At 38.0% G+C, this 26340-nt stretch overlaps 1 protein-coding gene across 1 annotated transcript; it reads left to right on the top strand.

Annotated features, from left to right (window-relative positions):
• Window positions 1-3796: 3796 nt before the first annotated feature.
• BCL10 (BCL10 immune signaling adaptor) lies at window positions 3797-24545 on the top strand. Its single transcript, XM_053693882.1, has 3 exons — window positions 3797-4077; window positions 21421-21709; window positions 23811-24545. Exons 1-3 carry the CDS (start codon window positions 4027-4029, stop codon window positions 24212-24214), a joined length of 744 nt encoding a protein of 247 aa, XP_053549857.1. The 5' UTR covers window positions 3797-4026; the 3' UTR covers window positions 24215-24545.
• Window positions 24546-26340: the final 1795 nt, after the last annotated feature.

Raw genomic sequence — 26340 nt, 5'->3', positions numbered from 1 at the left:
TTCTATTTACCTGCTGGAGTGTATTAAATTGTTTTGAAATAGCTCCTTTACCTTTATTTTAGCATTTGACTGTGGTATCCCCACCAATACCGACATGTTCTATACTTAAGTATAGGCTACAGAAAAGGCTACAGCAGAAGAAATTACACTCCCAGTGGGAGGTAGGAGAGATAAGTAATAAAATGCTCATTTTCAGTTGCTCTCTCTAAGGCCCTGATGACTAAAAGTGCTGTGATGTGGTGATATATTCAAAATGGATCTGACGCGATATTGAGAAAGCCGGCAAAATATTCCAAGCAGCTGACGTCATTGTTTAAAGGTAGCATTGCTGAGAGGCGTCTTACTAGACATTGCAATGGGTGGCGATGCTGGCATAATATTCCAAGCAGCATCAGCACCGACATTAGAGATGTAAAGTAAAGGATCCCATTTAAATAGATCACCAAACCTAATAAACATAACTATGAACCCCTAAACCACCAATACCCCACCACATTATCCCCCTAAACCACCAATACCCCACCACATTATCCCCCTAAGCTACGTAATCCCTACACCGCCAATACCCCACAGCATTATCCCCCTAACCTACTTAACCCCTACATCACCAATACCCCGTTGCATTATCCCCCTAACCTACTTAACCCCTACATAGCCAATACCCCGTTGCATTATCCCCTTAACCTACTTAACCCCTACATAGCCAATACCCCACAGCATTATCCCCCTAACCTACTTAACCCCTACATAGCCAATACCCCACAGCCTTATCCCCCTAACCTACTTAACCCCTACATAGCCAATACCCCACAGCATTATCCCCCTAACCTACTTAACCCCTACATAGCCAATACCCTGTTGCATTATCCCCTTAACCTACTTTACCCATACACTGCCACTACCCCACCAAATAATCCCCTGAACCTACTTAACCCCTAATCCACCACAAACCCACCGCATTATCCCCCTGACTTACTTAACCTCTTAACTGCCACAACCTCACCGCAATAACTTATACACTACTTAACCCCTAAACCGCCACTACAATAACCTTCCTACTCTACTTAACTTCTATACTGCCACAACCCCACCACAAACTACCCCTACACTACTTAACCCCCTAACAGCTAACACCCCCCCAAGACCCCTAACCTAACACCCCTAAGTTACACAAAATAAAACAATACTAACATTACAAAAAATAACAAACACATTACAAAATAAAAAGAACACTACCAAAAATAAACAAACAGTTATTTCTATACTAACACTAAAGTCCCCTTAAAAAAAAACTCACCCCAAAGTTAAAAGCCCTATAGTAACACTAAAACCTACTCTAAAAATTGCCCTTAAAAGAGCATTTTGCTTTTCAAAAAAATACTCTTCTAAAACCAAAGTAACCCCCCAATAAAAAGCCTATCTTAAAAAACCTAAACTAAAACTTGCCCTGATGAAGACCGGTTGGGTGCCGCCATAGCGAAATATGGACCATGGATGAAGACAGAAGAGGAGCACCACCTTGGTGCAGCAGCTGCCCATCTAGGAGCGAGACTTAAGTTGGGTGCGTAACATCTTTGAAGTTTAGCCTTAGGCCTTTTTGGGTTGGCCGTTTTTTTTTAGCATGGGGTTTTTATTTTCTTAAAATAGGATTTTTTATGCAAAAGAGCTTCTCAGAGCAACAATTTTTATAGTTTTTTTTTTTTTTTTCTTTAAACAGGAATTTAAAATTAAAAAAAAAGAGTTATAATCAATAGGCCTTTTTTGGGTGGGCATTTTTTTTTAGCATAGGGTTTTGTATTTTCTTAGAATAGGATTTTTTATGCAAAAGAGCTATAATCACTTTAGGGCAATGCCCTACCAACTGCCCTTATCAGAGTAGATTTTAGTGTTAGTAAAGGGTTTTTTATTTTGGGGTGGGCTTTTTTTTTTAAAGGGGACCTTAGTTTTAAGATAGGCCTTACTGTGTGGGGTTTTATATTTTTGGTAGTGTTTTGTTGTTGTTTTTTGTAATGTTTTTTTTTCTGTAGTTTTAGATTTTTATGTTAAGTAAGTTAAGGGGTGATAGTTTAGGGGGAGTTATCAGTTACGGGTTTAAGTAGTGTAGGGGCAGTTTGAGATGGAGGTATCGACAGTTTAGGGCTTAATAAGTTAGGTGGTGGTTAGGTTATGGGTTAATAGTGTAGCAGGGTTAGGTTGCGCTGGGGGTGAGGGTGCGTAAGGAGTTAATAGTTTAGAGCAGCATTACATTTATTTTCAAGTACTAACACTTTACATCAGGTCATCAAAAGTGCACATTTTTTAAGGTGCTAAGCGCAAGACTTTAAGGGACATAATACTCATATGTTAAATCACTTGAAACTGATGCAGTATAACTGTAAAAAGCTGACAGGAAAATATCACCTGAGCATCTCTATGTAAAAAAGGAAGATATTTTACCTCACAATCTCCTCAGCTCAGCAAGTTCTGTGTAAAAAGTTATAATTCAGCTGCTGCTCAGCTGCAGGTAAAAAAAAAAAAGAAATGAACAGTGGCCAATCAGCATCAACAGTGCTGAGGTCATGAACTGTTTTACTGGGATCTCATGAGATTTCACTTAACTCTCATGAGATTTCATTGTAAACTTCCTTAAACTGAATAGGGAAATAATGAGTGTGCATGAAGCTCACTCCCTTAGCTGTCCCGGGACAGACATACTGATTTGCTGCTTAAAGTCCTTTGCAATGGGGTTTGAATACTTAGGTAAAATATCTTTCTTCTTTACATAGAAATGTTCAGGTGATATTTTCTATTTAGCTTTTTACAGCTATGCTGCAGCACTTTCAAGTGTTTCAACATTGCCCTTTAACTCACCACTTGGACTATAAGCACTACTAGTGCTCCCTGCGGTTCAGAGCACAAGACAAAGCACCCTGGCTAATAGGTGCACAAATTCCTTTATAGCTCTTCCTACCTAATCAATTGCTGTGTCCCAGACTGCAGAACAATGTATATCTAGCTAAGAAAATCATAGATTTAAATCCTTATTTATTTTGTATGCAGATATTTTGCATTGCTGTGCTAAAAGGGACAATTCTTTTCTTTAATGATTCAAATAGAGAATTTTTAAACAATTTCCAGTTTACATTTATTATTTTCTTCATTCTCCTGGTACCCTTTTTTGAAGGAGCAGCAATGTACTACTGGGAGCTAGCTGAACACACCCGTAAGCCAATTAAAAGAGGCATATATGAGCAGATAAGAATCAGCAGCTTGCTCTCAGCACCTGAACCAACCTTGGTATGCTTTTCAACAAAGGATGCCAAGAGAACTAAGCAAATGAAATAATATAAGTAAATGTAAACGTTGTTTAAAATTGTATGCTCTATCTAAATCATGAGCAAAAAAACATTGAGGTTTCACATCCCTATAATTAACCTAAAAAAATACTTCAATATCCATTTAACCTGCAGCAGTCATGTTTTGTGCATTTATTCACAAGCGCCCCCTTAAATATCACTTAGAGGCCTAAACCACCTCGGCCCCAATGTTTTATGTGACACTATGACACAGGTGACATTTTTGTGGTGGTGACAAACAAGAACTGTTTTCAGTCCTATATGAATTTACTAAAGTCTGCACTTTTTGCTCACAAAACTAGGTTTTTCTTTCCTCCAGCACAACTTGTAATTCTACACCCAAAAAAGTGCACCTTCTGCACCCCTGCAAACCTGAAACCACTGTTGTGTAATGTTCCAACAAGCAGTCAATGTTTTACAAAACAGACCAGGAAGTGTCACTATCTACGTCACCAGGAAGCCGTCTGTAAAATACTGTTGGTAATCTGTGTCCTTACAGGAAGGGGAAAACTTTTTCTATATGCACCACTGCATATGCTGCTGCTCTCAGATTTGCTTGGTCTTTGTTTAGTTTTCCTGTTTTGTTCTGGAAACTCATTTTTTTTCACTAAAAGGGACACAATTCTTTGTTCCACTGCTATCTGTCGTATGTTCTGGGCGTGCAAGGGGTTAATCACTACGTAGAAACGTCATGAATCCCATCAAACTGACTGAAGATGAAATGGCTGAAGTTAAAAAAGATGTAAGTAAAATAAAGGTGAATGAGAAATTATTTCTCCATGGGCTGTGAATTTACATTTATAACTATACACTAAAATAAAACATGGACCCTACATGTACAAAGCAAGTTATATTTATCATTATTTCTTGTTCTCTCATATTTTCCTCTTTCCTGTAAAAAAAAAAAAAAAAGAAATATAGAGAGAATAAGCTTTTTTTCTGCTTGCTACAAATGGATACAATTAGTTTTTAAACATAGATCCATATGCTGCAATATATACAAGATGCCTCCCAAAAGTTGAGGCTAGTTCTTTGGGACTTGGGAGTTTGAGGAGGGTCATTGCTGTTTTGTGGGTGGGGCTGTGTTGGAAGGCTGGTCATGTGGTGAATAGTGGGCGGGGTTATGGGCATGTCTGGGTGAACGGTGGGCATGACTGGGCAGATCTAAGGGAAATTCTGCAAAGAGGGACATATAAATGTCTCAGAGGTAGAGAGCTCAGAATTAGAGACTGTCCCACTGAAATAAAGACAGTTGGGAGGTCTGAGATACACTGTATCCTAGAGGCACTGGGTCTATATACAGAGATAGTGTTCAAGATTCAAGGAACATTACAATACTTTGAGATTGTAATATAAAATGTGCCAGTAAACTTGGGATATTAAATTATGTAAATGCAATTGATTTTGTTTGCAGCATGTTTATGCTCAATATATTTTAATAGATGTAAAAAAATTTGCTTTATTTCCATGCTACAAGTACCTTATTTTATAGTCCTGTGAAATCATTTTCAGTGCACCCAAAAGCTGAACATATCCTGCATACAGTTTTGAAGTGAAGCTTTTTGCTGGCTATTCTGCACTTACAAGCTATGGAATCTGCTGGCTTTCTGAGGCTACAGTTGTTTTGTGTATACGACGGTGAGGACTGAATACTGTATGTGCTGGATGTCTGCTGGGGAGGACAAGCAGGCTGAGAAACTCAAGAGCATATCAGCATATTATACAGAGGCATGGTCGCTAGCCATGTAATTGGCTGAACTCAGCATATTATACAGAGGCATGGTCGCTAGCCATGTAATTGGCTGAACTCTGCATATTATACAGAGGCATGGTCGCTAGCCATCTAATTGGCTGAACTCTGCATATTATACAGAGGCATGGTCGCTAGCCATCTAATTGGCTGAACTCTGCATATTATACAGAGGCATGGTCGCTAGCCATGTAATTGGCTGAACTCTGCATATTATACAGAGGCATGGTCGCTAGCCATGTAATTGGCTGAACTCTGCATATTATACAGAGGCATGGTCGCTAGCCATGTAATTGGCTGAACTCTGCATATTATACAGAGGCATGGTCGCTAGCCATGTAATTGGCTGAACTCTGCATATTATACAGAGGCATGGTCGCTAGCCATGTAATTGGCTGAACTCTGCATATTATACAGAGGCATGATCGCTAGCCATGTAATTGGCTGAACTCTGCATATTATACAGAGGCATGGTCGCTAGCCATGTAATTGGCTGAACTCTGCATATTATACAGAGGAGTGATCGCTAGCCATGTAATTGGCTGAACTCTGCATATTATACAGAGGTACGGTCGCTAGCCATGTAATTATCTGAACTCTGCATATTATACAGAGGATTGGTCGCTAGCATATAAATGGCTGAACTCTGCATATTATACAGAGGTACGGTCGCTAGCCATGTAATTATCTGAAATCTGCATATTATACAGAGGATTGGTCGCTAGCAATGTAATTGGCTGAACTCTGCATATTATACAGAGGAGTGATCGCTAGCCATGTAATTATCTGAACTCTGCATATTATACAGAGGAGTGATCGCTAGCCATGTAATTATCTGAACTCTGCATATTATACAGAGGAGTGATCGCTAGCCATGTAATTATCTGAACTCTGCATATTATACAGAGGAGTGATCGCTAGCCATGTAATTGGCTGAACTTTGCATATTATACAGAGGATTGGTTGGTAGCCGTGTAATTGGCTGAAGTCTGCATATTATACAGAGGCATGGTCGCTAGCCATGTAATTGACTGAACTCTGCATATTATACAGAGGCATGGTCGCAAGCCATGTAATTGGCTGAATTCTGCATATTATACAGAGGCATGGTCACAAGCCATGTAATTGGCTGAACTCTGCATATTATACAGAGGCATGGTCGCAAGCCATGTAATTGGCTGAACTCTGCATATTATACAGAGGAGTGATCGCTAGCCATGTAATTGTCTGAACTCTGCATATTATACAGAGGTCCAGTCGCTAGCCATGTAATTATCTGAACTCTGCATATTATACAGAGGAGTGGTCGGTAGCCATGTAATTGGCTGAACTCTGCATATTATACATAGGAGTGGTCACTATCAATGTAATTGGCTTAACTCTGCATATTATATAGAGGTGCTGTTGCTAGCCATGTAATTGGCTGAACTCTGCATATTATACAGAGATACGATCGTAAGCCATGTAATTGTCTGAACTCTGCATATTATACAGAAAAGTGGTCACTAGCCATGTAATTGGCTGAACCCTGCATATTATGCACAGGAGTGGTCGCTAGTGATGTAATTGGCTGAACTCTGCAGATTATAGAGGAGTGGTTGGTAGCCATGTAATTAGCTGAACACTGCATATTATACACAGGGGTGGTCGTTAGCGATGTAAATGGCTGAAATTTACAGACTATAGAGGAGTGGTCAGTAGCCATGTAATTGGCTAAACTCTGCATATTATACAGACGAGTGTTCGCTAGCGATGTAATTGGCTAAATTCTGCAGATTATAGAGGAGTGGTTGGTAGTAGACTTGTGCGCGGCTGAAAAATTTGTTCCGGTTTATTTCGGACCAATTCGGAAATTATTCGAATTTCGTTTTTGGATCGAGTCGAATTCGGATACATTCAAATGTATTAGTTTTGGATTCATTTGGATTCAAATAAATTCGGATGTATTCAGTTTGGATTTGATTTGTAAATTCTGAAGTTCGATATGTGTTGGGTGGGATGTGCTGTGTATTAGACTAGTATTATGTACTGTATATTAGGTGTAACCCATCTGAATCAATAAAAGTACCAACCTCACAGGACCAGCTACACAATATGCACAGAGCTAGCAGAGGTATATAACCTAATATACAGTACATAATACTAGTGTAATACACAGCACTCCCCACCAACCTATATAGAGGTGCTGTCGCTAGCCATGCAATTGGCTAAACTCTGCATATTATACAGAGGAGTGGTCGCTAGCGATGTAATTGGCTGAGGGTCAGTTAGAACACAATAGAACAGAGAGATCAGTCTGTGAATAGGTCACTCCCTTAATATCTCAAGGAAGGGATGACTTAAGAAATGTCACATTAGAAAGTATAGAGGAAAGCGCACCAAGTAGCAGCAGAAAGCACATGAAAATTAAATGTATGACAGCAAATGCAAGAAACATGACAGGTAAAATGGGGGAGCTGACGCTCTTAGTTGCAGAAGAGGACTATGATGTTATCAGTATAACTGAAACTTGATGGGATGATTCACATGACTGGGCAGTTAACTTTGAGGGGTATACTTTATTTAGGAGGGACAGGAATAATAAAAGGGGTGGAGGAATATGCATGTATATTAAACCTAACCTTAAACCTACAATAAGGGAAGATATTTATGATACAGGCGACAATGTAGAGACCCTGTGGGTTGAAATAAAGAGTGGGGGAAAAAACCTTAAAAAGTATTACTAAGAACATGCTACAAGCCCCCCAACCTTAGTGACCCGGAGGAAACTCAACTTCTAATACAAATAGGTAAGGCTGCTAATAACAGTGCTGTAATTATGGGAGATTTTAACTACCCTGATATAAACTGGGCCAATGAAACTAGTAATTCAGCTAAGGGGGATAGATTTATAAACGTTCTCAGGAATAACTTCTTGTCACAATTAATAGAAGAGCCAACTATATTGGATTTATATATTTATATATATTTATATATTGGATATATATATTGGAACTATATTGGATATATTGCTATAAAACAATACAGATATAATAATAAACATAGAAGTCAAAGAACATTTGGGTAACAGTGATCATAACCTGGTCACATTTGAAATCTATTTTCATAAGCAGTGTCTTAAAGGTTTAACTAAGACTTTTAACTTTAAGAAAGCAAAATTCAACGATTTAAGGAAATCATTAAATAATATAAATTGGGACAATGTATTCTCTAATAAAAATACAGAGGATAAATGGATAATATTTAAAACTTTGTTAAATAAATATACATATCAACAAATACCATATGGTTATAAAAATAAAAAATCAAAGCCAATGGGGCCTAGTTATCAAGCCGTCAACCTCAAATACGCTGGAATTCCGCAGCGTATTTGTGGCGAGGCTGATACGCCTTAGTTATCAAAGGCTCGAGACCAGCAAAAGTAGAATTTTGTGACATAAGCATCGATCCGCCGGACTCAGTCCGACACAGATCGATTCTTACGTCACTCCAGATGTTCCGCACACAAGTGCGGCACATTCTCACTACTTTTGCTAGTTATCAAAAAACTAGCAGGTACGCTCGGCACTTTTACGGCCCAGCGTACCTGGTTTTCAATCCGCCACCCCTGAAGGCGGCGGATCCCATAGGAATCAATGGGAGTCTGACCATAGCGAAAGTACAAGTTCGCTGCTGACAGACATCCCATTGATTTCTATGGGAGCTGTCTACACCTAACACCCTAACATGTACCCCAAGTCTAAACACCACTAATCTGTCCCCCCTACACCGCCGCAACTAAATAAAGTTATTACCCCCTAAACCGCCGCTCCCGGAGCCCACCGCAAGCTACTCTATACATATTAACCCCTAAACCGCCGCTCCCGGAGCCCTCCGCAACTATAATAAATGTATTAACCCCTAAACCGCTGCTCCCTGAACCCGCCGCAACCTATATTAAATGTATTAACCCCTAATCTGCCCCCCCTACACCGTCGCCACCTATAATAAATGTATTAACCCCTATCCTGCCCCCCACTATGCCGCCGCCACTGTAATAAAATTATTAACCCCTAAACCTAAGTCTAACCCTAACCCTAACGCCCCCCTAAATTAAATATTAATTAAATAAATCTAAATAAATTAACTCTTATTAACTAAATGAATCCTATTTAAAACTAAATACTTACCTTTAAAATAAACCCTAATATAGCTACAATATAAATAATAATTATATTCTAGCTATCTTAGGATTTATATTTATTTTACAGGTACCTTTCAATTTATTTTAACCATGTACAATAACTATTAAATAGTTATTAACTATTTAATAGCTTACCTAGCTAAAATAAAGAGAAATGTACCTGTAACATAAATCCTAACCTAAGTTACAATTACACCTAACACTACACTATCATTAAATAAATTATTCCTATTTAAAACTAAATACTTACCTGTAAAATAAATCCTAAGATAGCTACAATATAATTAATAATTATATTCTAGCTATCTTAGGATTTATATTTATTTTACAGGTAACTTTGTATTTATTTTAGCTAGTTAGAATAGTTATTAAATAGGTATTAACTATTTAATAACTACCTAGCTAAAAGAAATACAAAATTACCTGTAAAATAAATCCTAACTTAAGTTACAATTAAACCTAATACTACACTATCATTAAATTAATTAAATAAACTACCTACAAATAACTACAATTAAATACAATTACATAAACTAACTAAAGTACAAAAAATAAAAAAAGCTAAGTTACAAAAAATAAAAAAATAAGTTACAAACATGTTAAAAATATTACAACAATTTTAAGCTACTTACACCTAATCTAAGCCCCCTAATAAAATAACAAACCCCCCCAAAATAAAGAAAATGCCCTACCCTATTCTAAATTAAATAAAGTTCAAAGCTCTTTTACCTTACCAGCCCTTAAAAGGGCCATTTGTGGGGGCATGCCCCAAAGAAAACAGCTCTTTTGCCTGTAAAAGAAAAATACAACCCCCCCCCAACATTAAAACCCACCACCCACATACCCCTAATCTAACCCAAACCCCCCTTACAAAAACCTAACACTAATCCCCTGAAGATCATCCTACCTTGTCTTCACTCAGCCGAGCAGCGATGGAACCGAAGTGGACATCCGGAGCGGAAGAAGTTAATCCTGCAAGCGGCGCTGAAGAAATCTTCCATCCGATGAAGTCATCATCCAGGCGGCGCTGAAGAAAAGGCTTCGATCCGGCCGATGTCATCTTCAAAGAGGCGCTGAAGAGGTCTTCTATCCGGGCGAAGTCATCTTCCAAGCTGGGTCTTGAATCTTCCTTCCGCCGACGCGGAACCTCCTTCTTCACCGACGGACTACGACGAATGACGGCTCCTTTAAGGGACGTCATCCAAGATAGCGTCCCCTCAATTCCGATTGGCTGATAGGATTCTATCAGCCAATCGGAATTAAGGTAGGAAAATTCTGATTGGCTGATGGAATCAGCCAATCAGATTCAAGTTCAATCCGATTGGCTGATCCAATCAGCCAATCAAATGGAGCTCGCATTCTATTGGCTGATCGGAACAACCAATAGAATGCGAGCTCAATCTGATTGGCTGATTCCATCAGCCAATCAGATTTTTCCTACCTTAATTCCGATTGGCTGATAGAATCCTATCAGCCAATCGGAATTGAGGGGACGCCATCTTGGATGACGTCCCTTAAAGGAGCCTTCATTCGTCGTAGTCCGTCGGTGAAGAAGGAGGTTCCGCGTCGGCGGAAGGAAGATTCAAGACCCGGCTTGGAAGATGACATCGCCCGGATAGAAGACCTCTTCAGCGCCTCTTTGAAGATGACATCGGCCAGATCGAAGACTTTTCTTCAGCGCCGCCTGGATGATGACTTCATCGGATGGAAGATTTCTTCAGCGCCGCTTGGAGGATTAACTTCTTCCGCTCCGGATGTCCACTTCGGTTCCATCGCTGCTCGGCTGAGTGAAGACAAGGTAGGATGATCTTCAGGGGATTAGTGTTAGGTTTTTGTAAGGGGGGTTTGAGTTAGATTAGGGGTATGTGGGTGGTGGGTTTTAATGTTGGGGGGGGTTGTATTTTTCTTTTACAGGCAAAAGAGCTGTTTTCTTTGGGGCATGCCCCCACAAATGGCCCTTTTAAGGGCTGGTAAGGTAAAAGAGCTTTGAACTTTATTTAATTTAGAATAGGGTAGGGCATTTTTTTATTTTGGGGGGGTTTGTTATTTTATTAGGGGGCTTAGATTAGGTGTAAGTAGCTTAAAATTGTTGTAATATTTTTAACATGTTTGTAACTTATTTTTTTTTTTTTTGTAACTTAGCTTTTTTTATTTTTTGTACTTTATTTAGTTTATGTAATTGTATTTAATTGTAGTTATTTGTAGGTAGTTTATTTAATTAATTTAATGATAGTGTAGTATTAGGTTTAATTGTAACTTAAGTTAGGATTTATTTTACAGGTAATTTTGTATTTCTTTTAGCTAGATAGTTATTAAATAGTTAATAACTATTTAATAACTATTCTAACTAGCTAAAATAAATACAAAGTTACCTGTAAAATAAATATTAATCCTAAAATAGCTATAATATAATTATTAATTATATTGTAGCTATCTTAGGATTTATTTTACAGGTAAGTATTTAGTTTTAAATAGGAATAATTTATTAAAGTATAGTGTAGTGTTAGGTGTAATTGTAACTTAGGTTAGTTTTTATTTTACAGGTAAATTTCTCTTTATTTTAGCTAGGTAAGCTATTAAATAGTTAATAACTATTTAATAGCTATTGTACCTGGTTAAAATAAATTGAAAGGTACCTGTAAAATAAAAATAAATCCTAAGATAGCTAGAATATAATTATTATTTATATTGTAGCTATATTAGGGTTTATTTTAAAGGTAAGTATTTAGTTTTAAATAGGATTCATTTAGTTAATAATAGTTAATTTATTTAGATTTATTTAATTAATATTTAAGTTAGGGGGGCGTTAGGGTTAGACTTAGGTTTAGGGGTTAATAATTTTATTACAGTGGCGGCGGTGTAGTGGGGGGCAGATTAGGGGTTAATAAATTTATTATAGGTGGCGACGGTGTAAGGGGGGCAGATTAGGGGTTATTAAATTTATTATAGGTGGCGACGGTGTAGGGGGGGCAGGATAGGGGTTAATAGGTTTAATATAGGTTGCGGCGGGTTCAGGGATCGGCGGTTTAGGGGTTAAACTATTTATTTAGTTGCGTAGAGGTGCGGGATCAGCAGGATAGGGGTTAATAACTTTATAATAGAGGGCGACGGTGTAGGGGGGGCAGGATAGGGGTTACTAGGTATACTGTAGGTGGCAGCGGTGTCCGGGAGCGGCGGTTTAGGGGTTAATACATTTATAAGAGTTGCGGCAGGGTCTAGGAGCGGCGGTTTAGGGGTTAATACATTTATAAGAGTTGCGGCAGGGTCTAGGAGCGGCGGTTTAGGGGTTAATACATTTATAAGAGTTGCGGCAGGGTCTAGGAGCGGCGGTTTAGGGGTTAGTAACTTTATTGAGTTGCGGGAGGCTCCGGGGGCGCCGGTATAGGGATAGAACAGTGTAGTTTACAATATAGGTACATTAAAATGCGTGGAGGTAGCATGATAAATAATGACAGGGAGAAGGCTGAGGTACTAAACCAGTTTTTTTTCTTCAGTATACACAAGAGAGGAACCATTGGATGATACTTTGGAACAAAATAGAACATGCCAGTCCATACCATTAATTGGGTTATGTTTAGAGGATATCAGGAAAAAACTGGATAATATTAAGGTAAATAAAACTCCAGGCCCAGATGGAATACACCCAAGGGTCTTAAGGAAATTTAGCGCTGTTATAGACAAACCTCTACTCTTATTTTTTCAAGACTCATTATCCTCAGGCATGGTACCCAAGGATTGGCGTAAAGCTGATGTGGTGCCACTCTTCAAAAAGGGAAGCAGGGATTATCCAGGAAGCTATAGACCAGTTAGTCTGACATCAATAGTGGGGAAGATATTTGAAGGGATTATAAAGGATTATATTGATGAGCATATTCGTGTAAACAAGATTATGAGTTCTAATCAGCATGGTTTTAGGAGAAATAGATCATGTCAAACTAATTTAATTAGATTCTACGAGGAAGTAAGTAAAAATATAGATAAAGGGGGATCAGTTGATGTGATATACTTAGATTTTGCAAAGGCATTTGATACAGTGCCACATGAGAGATTAATGCACAAAATTAAGGGACTGGGAATAGCTGAAAATGTTAGCTTATGGATAAATAACTGGATAAAAGATAGGGAGCAACGAGTAGTAGTAAATGGATCATACTCAGAATGGACAAAGGTAATCAGTGGAGTCCCCCATGGATCAGTACTGGCCCTGTTCTTTTTAATATTTTTATAAATGACTTGGAGCAAGGATTAAATAGTGACATCTCTATTTTTGCAGATGATACTAAGTTAAGAAAGGTCATTAGGTCAGAGCAGGATGGACTTTCATTACAAAGGTATCTGCAAAAATTAGAAGTATGGGCAGGTAAATGGAAAATGAGATTTAATACAGAAAAATGCAAGGTTCTACATTTTGGAAGTAAAAATAAGCAGGCAACGTATTTTTTAAATGGGACAAGACTTAGCCAAACAGAGGAGAAAAGGGATTTGGGAGTAGTAATAGATAACAAGCTAAAGATGGATGCACAATGCAGGGCAGCGGCTTCAAAGGCTAATAAGATACTAGCATGTATTTAAAGAGGCATTCAGTCACGGGAGGAAAGCATAATTCTGTCACTATATAAAGCCCTGGTAAGACCTCACCTTGAGTTTGGAGTGCAGTTCTGGGGACTGATCGCAAAAAAAAGATATTGCAGAACTAGAAAAAAATCAGAGAAGGGCTACAAAGCTAATAAGGGGATTGGAGAATTTAACCTATGAGGAGAGGCTAGCCAAACTGGGTCTGTTTTCTTTCGAAAAAAGACGCTTGAAAGACGACAAGATTACTTTATATAAATATATTCAAGGCCCATATACAGAGATGGCAGAAGCTCTGTTTATTCCAAGAAAATTGTTTCTGACAAGAGGTCACAATTTAAGGTTGGAGGAAAGGAGATTTAATCTCCTGCAACGGAAACGTTTTTTTTACTGTAAGAGCAATAAAATTGTGGAACTCATTACCAAAGGAGGTAGTAAATGCCAATACCCTAGATACATTTAAAAATAGTCTGGATACATTTCTGTATATAAACAAAATTCATGGATATGATTGCTAGTATTAAATGGGTCACCTTTTAGTGGGCTTATTTAAGCTTAACTGGAGCTTTTTGCAAGTATTTTAGATTTGTATCAGTTGAACTCGATGGACTTCGGTCTTTTTTCAACCTTATCTACTATGTTATACAGAGGAGTGGCCGGTAGCCATGTAATTGGCTAAACACTGCATATTATACACAGGAGTGGTCGCTAGCGATGTAATTGGCTGAACTTTGCAGATTGTAGAGGAGTGGTCGGTAGCCATGTAATTGGTTGAACTCTGCATATTATATAGAGGCGCTGTCGCTAGCCATGTAATTGGCTGAACTCTGCAATATTATATAGAGGCACTGTCGCTAGCCATGTAATTGGCTGAACTCTGCAATATTATATAGAGGCGCTGTCGCTAGCCATGTAATTGGCTGAACTCTACATACAAATATACATACAGAGGCACAATTGCTTGTCATGTAATTGGCTAAACTCTGCATACTATATAGAGGCGAAGTCGCTAGCCATGTAATTGGCTGAACTGTGCATATTATACAGAGGAGTGGTCGGTTGCCCTGTAATTGGCTGAACTCTGTATATTATACAGAGGAGTGGTCGGTAGCCATGTAATTGGCTGAACTCTGCATATTATACAGAGGCACAATCGCTAGCCATATAATTGGCTGAACTCTGCATATTATTCAGAGGAGTGGTGGGTAGCCATGTAATTGGCTGAACACTGCATATTATACACAGGGGTGGTCGCTAGCGATGTAATTGGCTGAACTCTGCAGATTATAGAGGAGCTGTCGGTAGTCATGTAATTGGCTGAACTCTGCATATTATATAGAGGTGCTGTTGCTAGCCATGTAATTGGCTAAACTCTGCACATTATACAGAGGAGTGGTTGCTAGCGATGTAATTGTCTGAACTCTGCTTATTATTCAGAGGAGTGGTGGGCAGCCATGTAATTGGCTGAATTCTGCATATTATACAGAAGCGCTGTCGCTAGCCATGTAATTGGCTGAACTCTGCATATTATTACAGAGGTGCGGTCGCTAGCCATGTAATTGGCTGAATTCTACATATTATACAGAGGTACAATCATTATCCATGTAATTAGCTGAACTTTGCATATTATACAGAGGATTGGTCGGTAGCCGTGTAATTGGCTGAACTCTGCTTATTATACAAAGGAGAGGTTGCTATCAATGTAATTGGCTGAACTCTGCATATTATACAGAGAAGAGGTCAGTTGCTGCGTAACTGGCTGAACTCTGCATATTATACAGAGGATTGGTCGGTAGCCATGTAATTGGTCGAACTCTGCATATTATACAGAGGATTGGTCGGTAGCCATGTAATTGCTCGAACTCTGCATATTATACAGAGGATTGGTCGGTAGCCATGTAATTGGTCGAACTCAGCATATTATACAGAAGAGAGGTCGCTATCCATGTAACTGGCTGAACTCTGCATATTATACAGAGGCATGGTCGCTAGCCATGTAATTGGTCGAACTCTGCATATTATACAGAGGATTGGTCGGTAGCCATGTAATTGGTCGAACTCTGCATATTATACAGAAGAGAGGTCGCTATCCATGTAATTGGCTGAACTCTGCATATTATATATATCCAACTTACTTCGATTATGAAATTTGATTATTTCCCATGTTATTCTTTGTTGAAGAGCTACCTAGGTAGGTGTCTGTAGCACTACATGACAGGACATAGTGCTGACATCTAGTGCTCTTGCAAATGGATAACATTCTTACAAAACTGCTGCCATATAGTTCTCCAGACACGTGCACGCTCCTGAGCATATGTCCCTGCTTTTCAACAAAAGATACCATGAAAACAAAGAAAATGTGATAATAGAAGTAAATTAGAAAGTTGTTTGGAATTGCATGCTCCTAAATTATGAAAGTAAAAAATGTGGGTTTCATGTCTCTAATATTTTCCATCTAATGCGCAGATAGGCACACTAATAGATCCCTGAGGTTATCAGGAAGCGGAATTATACGTACATTCCACGCTCTGGCTTGGCTGACACATTAGTTCCTTTTTTATTGTTTATCTCTCCACTGCAAAGTGTCATTAGTACATTCTATTGATTATCCTATCCCTTTAAAAGCCAGTGTACATTCTATTGATTATCCTATCCCTTTAAAAGCCAGTGTACATTCTATTGATTATCCTATCCCTTTAAAAGCCAGTGTACATTCTATTGATTATCCTATCCCTTTAAAAGCCAGTGTACATTCTATTGATTATCCTATCCCTTTAAAAGCCAGTGTACATTCTATTGATTATCCTATCCCTTTAAAAGCCAGTGTACATTCTATTGATTATCCTATCCCTTTAAAAGCCAGTGTCATTTGGACACTAGTTAGTATTAACTCCTGCCTCAGTCTATAGTCACTAGCAACAAGATAATAACTGCAGGTGTAACCTTATATAGTAAAGAGGTTCCTCCCTCACCTGTCAGTATCAGCCACCCTTCCTGTAGTAGCTGCCAATTCCCAACCTGCTATATATAGCGTTATGTGCAGTTCAGCAGTACATGCAGATGAAACACGTATTATCTCTCACTGGAACAGCCATATAAAAAAGGAGTTGTTTAAAGGGGTAATGCAAAAACAGTATGCTCTATAATAGAGTATTTCAGAAATTTTGAAAAAGAAATAAAAATCCCTTAACATAAAATGCATGATATTTGGCATTGGCCAGATCTGTTTAGTGAGCTGCTTTTTCAGCAGTGGTTGCTTAGCTATAAAGTTTTAAAGTCACTTATTTTGGTATGATCAGTAGAAAAACGTAAGTGAACATGCTCAGTAGTGGACAGCATAGGCCTGTGGTTGTTATTGTCCCAGATATTAGTCTCTATGCTGCGCAGTAAATACAGACCTGCCAAAAATATTGCATAGTGTGCACTAATTAGCATATTTAATGACATCACAGAATGTGATGTCACAGGAAGTGTGTATCAACCAAACAATAAAAAGGTAACCCTAAAATGTATCTATTCGAATTTGCTTCTATGATCACTTTTTATTTATTCTCTTGTTATCCTTTATTGTAGGGGCAGCAATTCCCTACTGGGAGCTAGCTGAACACATTGGTAAGCCAATGATAAGAGGTTTATATGTGCAGCAACCAATCAGCAGCTAGCTCCAAGCTCTTAAGAGAAAAAAGCAAATTACATAACAGAATTAAATTGGAAAGTTGTTTAAAATTGTATGCTCTATCTGAATCATGACAGGAATTATTTTTGAAAGGAGGAATATAGGAAATGAGAAGTTGACCCAGCTGAAAGGCGTGGGAGGATTTGGTCCTAGCCAGGTGATTTCAGGCAGAGAGCCACACAAAGATGAGGGTCTTCAGGGAAATAAGGATAAAAAAATGGAGGAAGACAAGCACTTTATACGACCAGAAATGATAAAGGAGACACCTTCCAGAAAAAAGGAGAGGCCGTCCACGTCAAAAGCGTGAATGTCGGAGATTCTCCGAAAGGAGACTAAGCAAAGCAGTATGGCCAACTTAGCAGAGAAAGACCATCGTTAGGAGCCCAGCCACGTAAAAAGGATGATAGAAACACTCCAAAGACGCGGATAACACGGAAGCGGAGGGCATTTTAAACGAATGGCTTTCAAAATACAGCACACCAAAAAGTGTCTACCCACGGGAATATCCTCAATTGGGGAATGCCCTGCTGAGATAGCAAAGCGCACAAAATGAATGGAACTTTAGGCCTTCCCTTGAGAAATATATATATATATAATATAATACGTGACCTGCTGTCTGGAAGGCAGCAAAGAGGAAGTTGTGGACTCTTTATAATGCTGCTGTGTGCTGATTGGTGCAGTATTGTTGCAAAGTTATTTACATTTTTTCTGTTTAGTTTTCTTTACTGCTGTTTGGATTCAGCAAAGATTTGATGCAAAATATGAAGCTTCTTGTCTTGCAATAAAATTTTGCTACCGACAAAGTGCGCATGAGCACACATACGTCATTCCACACATTTTTTGCATCATATGTGGAATGCGGTGATGTATATTTGCGCAAGCGCTGTAAAAGCGTTACAAAAAATCGACAGAACACCGGCAGGCTCAGCAGGTCAAATAAACTAAACTCACCAGGTGACCGTGAGACAAAATTGTGTGTCACATGACCAGACCGTGTGACTTGGCATTACTGTAAATACCTGCATCGGTATCCTGTAGCATGATTTGGTTTTTATATATGTGAACGTCAGACTAAACACATACAACATAAACACTACATACAGTGCACACAGTACGCAAATGCTACACAAGCACTACAAACACACCACAGAAACGCTACACTATACATAAACACACTGTACAAACACATATATTGGTATATAGGTATCCATATTGGTATAGAGCTAAAGGACTATAGAGATATATATTTTAATATACAGTATGTATATACAGGGAGTGCAGAATTATTAGGCAAGTTGTATTTTTGAGGATTAATTTTATTATTGAACAACAACCATGTTCTCAACGAACCAAAAAAACTCATTAATATCAAAGCTGAATAGTTTTGGAAGTAGTTTTTAGTTTGTTTTTAGTTATAGCTATTTTAGGGGGATATCTGTGTGTGCAGGTGACTATTACTGTGCATAATTATTAGGCAACTTAACAAAAAACAAATATATACCCATTTCAATTATTTATTTTTACCAGTGAAACCAATATAACATCTCAACATTCCCAAATATACATTTCTGACATTCAAAAACAAAACAAAAACAAATCAGTGACCAATATAGACACCTTTCTTTGCAAGGACACTCAAAAGCTTGCCATCCATGGATTCTGTCAGTGTTTTGATCTGTTCACCATCAACATTGCGTGCAGCAGCAACCACAGCCTCCCAGACACTGTTCAGAGAGGTGTACTGTTTTCCCTCCTAGTAAATCTCACATTTGATGATGGACCACAGGTTCTCAATGGGGTATAGATCAGGTGAACAAGGAGGCCATGTCATTAGATTTTCTTCTTTTATACCCTTTCTTGCCAGCCACGCTGTGGAGTACTTGGACGCGTGTGATGGAGCATTGTCCTACATGAAAATCATGTTTTTCTTGAAGGATGCAGACTTCTTCCTGTACCACTGCTTGAAGAAGGTGTCTTTCAGAAACTGGCAGTAGGACTGGGAGTTGAGCTTGACTCCATCCTCAACCTGAAAAGGCCCCACAAGCTCATCTTTGATGATACCAGCCCAAAACAGTACTCCACCTCCACCTTGCTGGCGTCTGAGTCGGACTGGAGCTCTCTGCCCTTTACCAATCCAGCCACGGGCCCATCCATCTGGCCCATCAAGACTCACTCTCATTTCATCAGTCCATAAAACCTTAGAAAAATCAGTCTTGAGATATTTCTTGGCCCAGTCTTGATGTTTCAGCTTGTGTGTCTTGTTCAGTGGTGGTCGTCTTTCAGCCTTTCTTACCTTGGCCATGTCTCTGAGTATTGCACACCTTGTGCTTTTGGGCACTCCAGTTATGTTGCAGCTCTGAAATATGGCCAAACTGGTGGCAAGTGGCATCTTGGCAGCTGCACGCTTGACTTTTCTCAGTTCATGGGCCGTTATTTTGCGCCTTGGTTTTTCCACACGCTTCTTGCGACCCTGTTGACTATTTTGAATGAAACGCTTGATTGTTCGATGATCACGCTTCAGAAGCTTTGCAATTTTAAGAGTGCTGCATCCCTCTGCAAGATATCTCACTATTTTTGACTTTTCTGAGCCTGTCAAGTCCTTCTTTTGACCCATTTTGCCAAAGGAAAGGAAGTTGCCTAATAATTATGCACACCTGATATAAGGTGTTGATGTCATTAGACCACACCCCTTCTCATTATAGAGATGCACATCACCTAATATGCTTAATTGGTAGTAGGCTTTCGAGCCTATACAACTTGGAGTAAGACAACATACATAAAGAGGATGATGTGGTCAAAAAACTCATTTGCCTAATAATTCTGCACTCCCTGTATATATATATATGTGTGCGCATAAAGTCCCATTTAAGATCTGCAGAGCACTGCTGGTCTTGAGGTAAAACTGCTACTGATCCAATCTCGAGCAGCACTTTAAAGGAACACTGAACCCAATTTTTTTCTTTCATGATTCGGATAGAGCATGCAATTTTAAGCAACTTTCTAATTTACTTCTGTTAACAATTTTTCTTCGTTCTCTTGATATCTTTATTTGAAAAAGAAGGCATCTAAGCTAAGGAGCCAGCAAATTTGTGGTTCAGGACCATGGACAGCATTTGTTTATTGGTGCTGTCCAATCAGCAAGGACAACTTAGGTTGTTCACCAAAAATGGGCCGGCATCTAAACTTAAATTCTTGCTTTTCAAATAAACATACCAAGAGAATGAAGAAAATTTGATAATAGGAGTACATTAGAAAGTTGCTTAAAATTGCATGCTCTATCTGAATCACAAAAGAAAAAATTTGGGTACCGTGTCCCTTTAAGAATGCGCTTAGCCCCTTTGCGAGAGTTAAACACATAGCACTTTATTGTCACTATTGTTAAAATTACATAAGGGGCAAGACAATGAAGCACGTAATTTTAACACTATGGGGCATATTTATCAAAGTGCGAGCGGTACGATGTAGCGTATCATGTCCCTTGCACATTGATGAATGCCGACAGCTTATCATTGCACAAGCAGTTCACCAGAACTGCTTGTGCGATACCGCCCCTGCCAATCGGCCGCTAGCAGGGGGTGTCAATCAACCCAATCGTATTTGATCGGGTTGATTTCTGTCTGCTGCCTCAGAGCAGGCGGACAAGTTATAACTTATGGAGCATCTTGATTATTTGGCCCCTATGATAGCTCTTTGAGAGAGGGCATTTTAATGTATTAGACATTTTTTCAGGATGTTCTTGTACTGAGGAAATCTATAAAAAGGTTTTGTATCTCTTTTACGATTTTGTGACTTCCCTCCAGCTTGAGAGATAATGTGAATATATATTAAGAACAGTTACAATTTAAATACTGTTGAAATGACATATATGAAATACTCATGAATACCTTTTGTACCTATATTTTAGGCAATTGAATCATTACGACACTACCTGTGTGACAAAATTATAGCAGAAAGACATTTTGATTACCTGCGTTCCAAAAAAATATTTTGCAAAGATGATACAGAAGAGATTTTGTGCAAAACAACCAGTCGGAGAAAAGCTGGAGAACTATTGGATCGTTTAGCCAAGAACCCTAAAGGACTCGATGCCTTAATCGAATCAATACGACTAGAAAAAACACAAGATTTTCTCATAGAAAAGATTACAGATGAAGTTCTTCGAATGAAAAATAGTAAACTGAAGTCATATAAGGGTAGGTTAAAATGATAGTAAATAAAACGTTTTAATCTATGTGCCATGTCCACCAATACTACAATGATTATTTAGGTCGATTTTAACAACTTTTTAAAATACCAATGGTTTATAACTTAAATTGTTTTCATAGTCCCCGCACTCCCTTCATATTCCTTTTCTGTAGTGAAGTGATGTTTACTGCGGTTCCACTCGCTCTGTACATTACAGGGAATTATTGCTTACACATATGTTAAAGTTCCCATAGACAGCAGCACTCACTAATCTTTGTCAAATATTTACATATTTATTGGAATCTCCCAATGGTACAAGAATCAAGACAACGTTTCGGGCCTGTTGCCCTTAGTCATGTCAGTTATATGACATGACTAAGGGCAACAGCCCACAAAACGTTGTCTTGATTCTTGTACCATTGGGAGATTCCAATAAATATGTAAATATATGACAAAGATTAGTGAGTGCTGCTGTCTATGGGAACTTTAACATATGTGTATATGGAGGTTTTGGTGTAGAACCTCAGACAGATTTGCACCACAGCTCACTCACATTGTGCTGGACATTTATTGCTATTAAACTATTGCTTACAGAACAGCAAAGGTTCAGCTCATATTTGAAGTCATCTGAACATGGGCGCTGAGCCAATCAGGGGCAGCAAATGTACAAAGTCACTTATCACTTATCATAAGACATGTTTAGCTCAAGATTGGTAATGCATTACCACCCAATAGATAACTTTAACTATGTGTTTAATCCCTTTGCTGGTATTAAAGGGATAGGAAAGTCAAAAGTAAACTTGCATGATTCAGATAGAGCATGTCATTTTAAGATGCTTTTAAATTCACGTCTATTTTCAAATGTACTTGTTCTCTTGGCATCTATTGTTGAAAATGAATATGCACATATTCTACACTAGTGGGAGCTGGTGCCTGCACACATTTGTCTCTTGTGATTGGCTAACTAGATGTGTTCATCTAGCTTCCATAGTGAAATGCTATTCCTTCAGCAACGTATAACAAAGAATGAAGAAAATGAAATAATAGAAGTAAATTGGAAAGTTGCTTAAAATTGTATGTTCTTTCTGAATCATGTCCCTTTAAATATATAGTTATGTTCGAGCAATAGTGAAATAACAAAACGCACATCAAATCAGAATGGTCACTTTCTATGGCAGCAGTGTTTACAACAACGTTTATAGCAATGGTATACATAGTTGCAAACACTTCTACAATAGAATGCTAAAGACACTCCCGAGTTCTTATCAGTCTATCTTGGTTTACATTTCAACAAAAGATACTAAGAAAACAAAGCAAGTTTGATAATAGAAGTAAATTGGAAAATTGTTTAAATCTGTATTTAAATTAATCTAAATTAATTTAATCTAAATTAAAGGGACAGTTGACACCAAAATTGTAATTGTTTAAAAAGATACATAACGCCTTTACTATCCTTTCTCCAGCTTTTCACAACCAACATTATTATATTAATATACTTTAACATTTAAACCTCTAAATTTCTGCCTGTTTCTAAGCCACTAGAGACAGCCTCTTAATCAAATGCTTTTTTATTAGCTTTTCACAAGAGCCTGCTAGTTCGTGCGAGCCATATAGATAACATTGTGCTCACGCCGTGGTTTGTGGCAGACACTGCACTAATTGGCTAAAATGCAAGTCAATAGATAATAACTAAAAAGTCATGTGATCAGGGGGCTGTCAGAAGATGTTGAGATACAAGGTAATCACACAGGTAAAAAGTGTATTAATATAGCTGTGTTAGTTATGCAAATCTGGGGAATGGGTAATGAAGGGATTATCTATCTTTTTAAACAATAACATTTTTCGAGTGTCCCTTTAATAGTGTTTAATGTTGACTTTACTGTCCCTTTTATATGAATTACAAATGAATAAGATAAAACTCACCCTTTATTATCCATCTTTTATAATATTTCTGACATTTTGACTTTTTAAACCTGGATATTTGCTCTTTCCTAATCCTTATCTCACAGTTCTCCCCCCCCCCCCCCTTATAGTATCTATTTATTACATTTTGTATACATTTTCTCGGCCCTTCAGCATTAAGTAACTTCTGTTTTGTGTCTACTATAGGCTCCAGCTTAAGCACATATGTTCCTCCGCCAAATGGATTATCCAATAGCTTACTGAATGAATTAGCCAGCGAAGATAAATTTTCAGAGTCTGAGATAGGATCTACAGCTCTTTATCATCCAGAAGGGGAATCCAGTCTTCCTGCTTATTTCAGCTCTTCCCTAACATTAATGAATAAGCCTTGTGTAGAAATAGGATCTACAAGGACCAGTAGACAAAGTGTTCCATTCTCGACTAACCTCCCAAAGCCAGGTGAACCAGGGGCGCCTTCACTTCCAAAGTACCTTCCAGCGGAACCTGAGGAAAACTGTGTCATTTCACCAGTCGACAACCAATTTCTGCCTCTAAGATCGAATTCTCCGTACAACCCAAGAAGTCTTGTGTTTGGCCAAACAACCATTTGACTCCGGAGATTAATTTCACAGTATTAATGTACCAACCTACCATGAAGATCCAAAAAAGACTATAAAGGTGTGGTCACAATTAGTGAAATCTATTCAGGCACTGAACAAAGATCTCTAAAAAATAAATTACATTTTAGAAATTTACATTTGATGAAATTCCATGTTAAGCATTATACAGCAAGCCAGTAACAGTGATGCTATTTTATCCGGAGATTGTGTTTACCCTAAGTATTGTTAGTTTTCTTATATGATAAATACCGTGGTCTCATAAACATATACGTTCTGCGCTACAACTGACGTCATTTGTAATAAAATGCTGAATACGGTGGAAGATTTTGGAGAATAATCCTACTGATATCAATCCCAACGCATCAAAATGTTTGTTTTCTAAGCTTTCGACCAACTGGAGCTGCTGCTGTTTCCATTAATAAAACCACTTGAATTACGTATACAATATAACTGGACTATATAGTTAAAGGGACACTAAACCCAAATGTTTTCTTTTGTGATTCAGATAGAGCAGCAATGTTAAGCAACTTTCTAATTTACTTCTGTTATCAATTTGTCTTCGTTCTCTTGGTGTCTTTATTTGAAAAGCAGGAATGTAAAGCTTAGGAGTCGGCCAATATTAGGTTCTGCATCCCGGATAGTGCTTGCTTATTGTTGAATACATTAAGCCATCAATCAGCAAGCGCTACCCAGGTGCTGAACCAAAAATGGGCCGGCTCTTAAGATTTACACTCCTGGTTTTTAAATAAAGATAGCCAGAGAACAAAGAAAAATTGATAATAGGAGCAAATTAGAAAGTTGCTTAAAATCGCTGCTCTATCTGAATCATGAAATAAAACATTGGGTTTAGTATCTCTTTTGCTAAAGAAATGCGCCCAAAGATTAATTATTATTGATAATGTGTTTAAATGCATTTTTCCAATTAGATGAATGTAATTAACAATTTCATATCATTTTGAGTAATTTTATACTTAAAGGGACATTGTAGTCTAAAAGAGGAGGTTACACATTGTATTTTTGTTGGTCTTTGAAAAACTAATAGCCCTGCTTTAAAGGAACATTTTCCCCTCTTTACTGTGTTCGCAATGGTCCATTTTACCTGCTGGTATGTGTTTAATTGTTTTGCAGACACTTCCTTTACATTTATTTGTTATTTTAAATAGTTGCTTTTGCTTGTTGTATTCTCACCTATACTGAAAATATGAGTAACAAATGTTTTCTCTGTAGAGAAGCTATGCAAACAACAAGTAATAGCACTAATTAAGCTCCCAGTGAGGGGTGAGAACAGGTGATGGCTTTAATGAGCAAAATAAACTAATTCAAATACAAAAATAAACATGAAGGAACAATATCCCATATGTTTAATACCCTGTAGTTGGTATAACAAGTAATTTGGAATACATTAAAAGAGCATTGTACACTAGATTTTTCTTTGCATAAAGGTTTTGTAGATGATCTATTTATATAGCCCATCTGGGAGTGTTTTGTAACAATGTATAGTTTTTCTTTTAATAACATTGTGCTGATTTTCAGACTCCTAACTAAGCCCCTTCTTATCAAATGTAGACCCAGGACTATAGTTTCCTGCTGCTCCCGTTTGTCTAAAGAGTATTTTCATAAGCAGGAAAGGGGGGGTATCTGCTCTTCCTGATTTCCCCAGCCCCTTTTACTAGGTGTCTCAGCATAACCTCATCAACAGAGCTAAACTGGGAGCTTCTAAGTAAGTTTTTAAAAGGTTTTATACTGGATATTTAGATCAGTATATGTGCATATTCTTCTTTATAGTAGTGTCTATTACATGCAGTTATATGAAAATTGTTTTACAGTGTCGCTTTAAGGGTAGGCAAATGTTATAGTACAGCGTCCCTTTAAGTAAAGCACACAGTGCGCTCCAGCTTACACTGCATCTGTAAGAAGCTGCACTCATACAGCAAAGTGCAGATATTGGGTAAGTGCAGTTCCTGGCAGGGGGTTGTTTTTTTTTTTGTTGCTATAAAGTAACTGCCCTTTTAAAGGGTTATGAAACACTAGAAAAAATCAAATCAAGTAACTATATAAATACATCATTCTAAGTAATGGCATTAAAATCTACTTGCTTGTTTTTCAAAACGATGCAT

This window comes from Bombina bombina, chromosome 10 (assembly GCF_027579735.1).
Source record: "Bombina bombina isolate aBomBom1 chromosome 10, aBomBom1.pri, whole genome shotgun sequence".
Lineage (NCBI taxonomy): Eukaryota > Metazoa > Chordata > Amphibia > Anura > Bombinatoridae > Bombina > Bombina bombina.
The sequence above is the reverse complement of the archived record's forward strand: the minus strand, read 5'-3'. Positions and strand labels throughout refer to the sequence as shown.

Excerpts from the sequence above, each read along its gene's own strand:
- BCL10 (XM_053693882.1), top strand. The coding sequence starts at position 4,027 with ATGAATCCCATCAAACTGACTGAAGATGAAATGGCTGAAGTTAAAAAA. Across the intron at positions 4,078-21,420 it reads TGGCTGAAGTTAAAAAAGAT|GCAATTGAATCATTACGACA; the intron begins GTAAGTAAAATA and ends CCTATATTTTAG. Across the intron at positions 21,710-23,810 it reads TAAACTGAAGTCATATAAGG|GCTCCAGCTTAAGCACATAT; the intron begins GTAGGTTAAAAT and ends TGTCTACTATAG.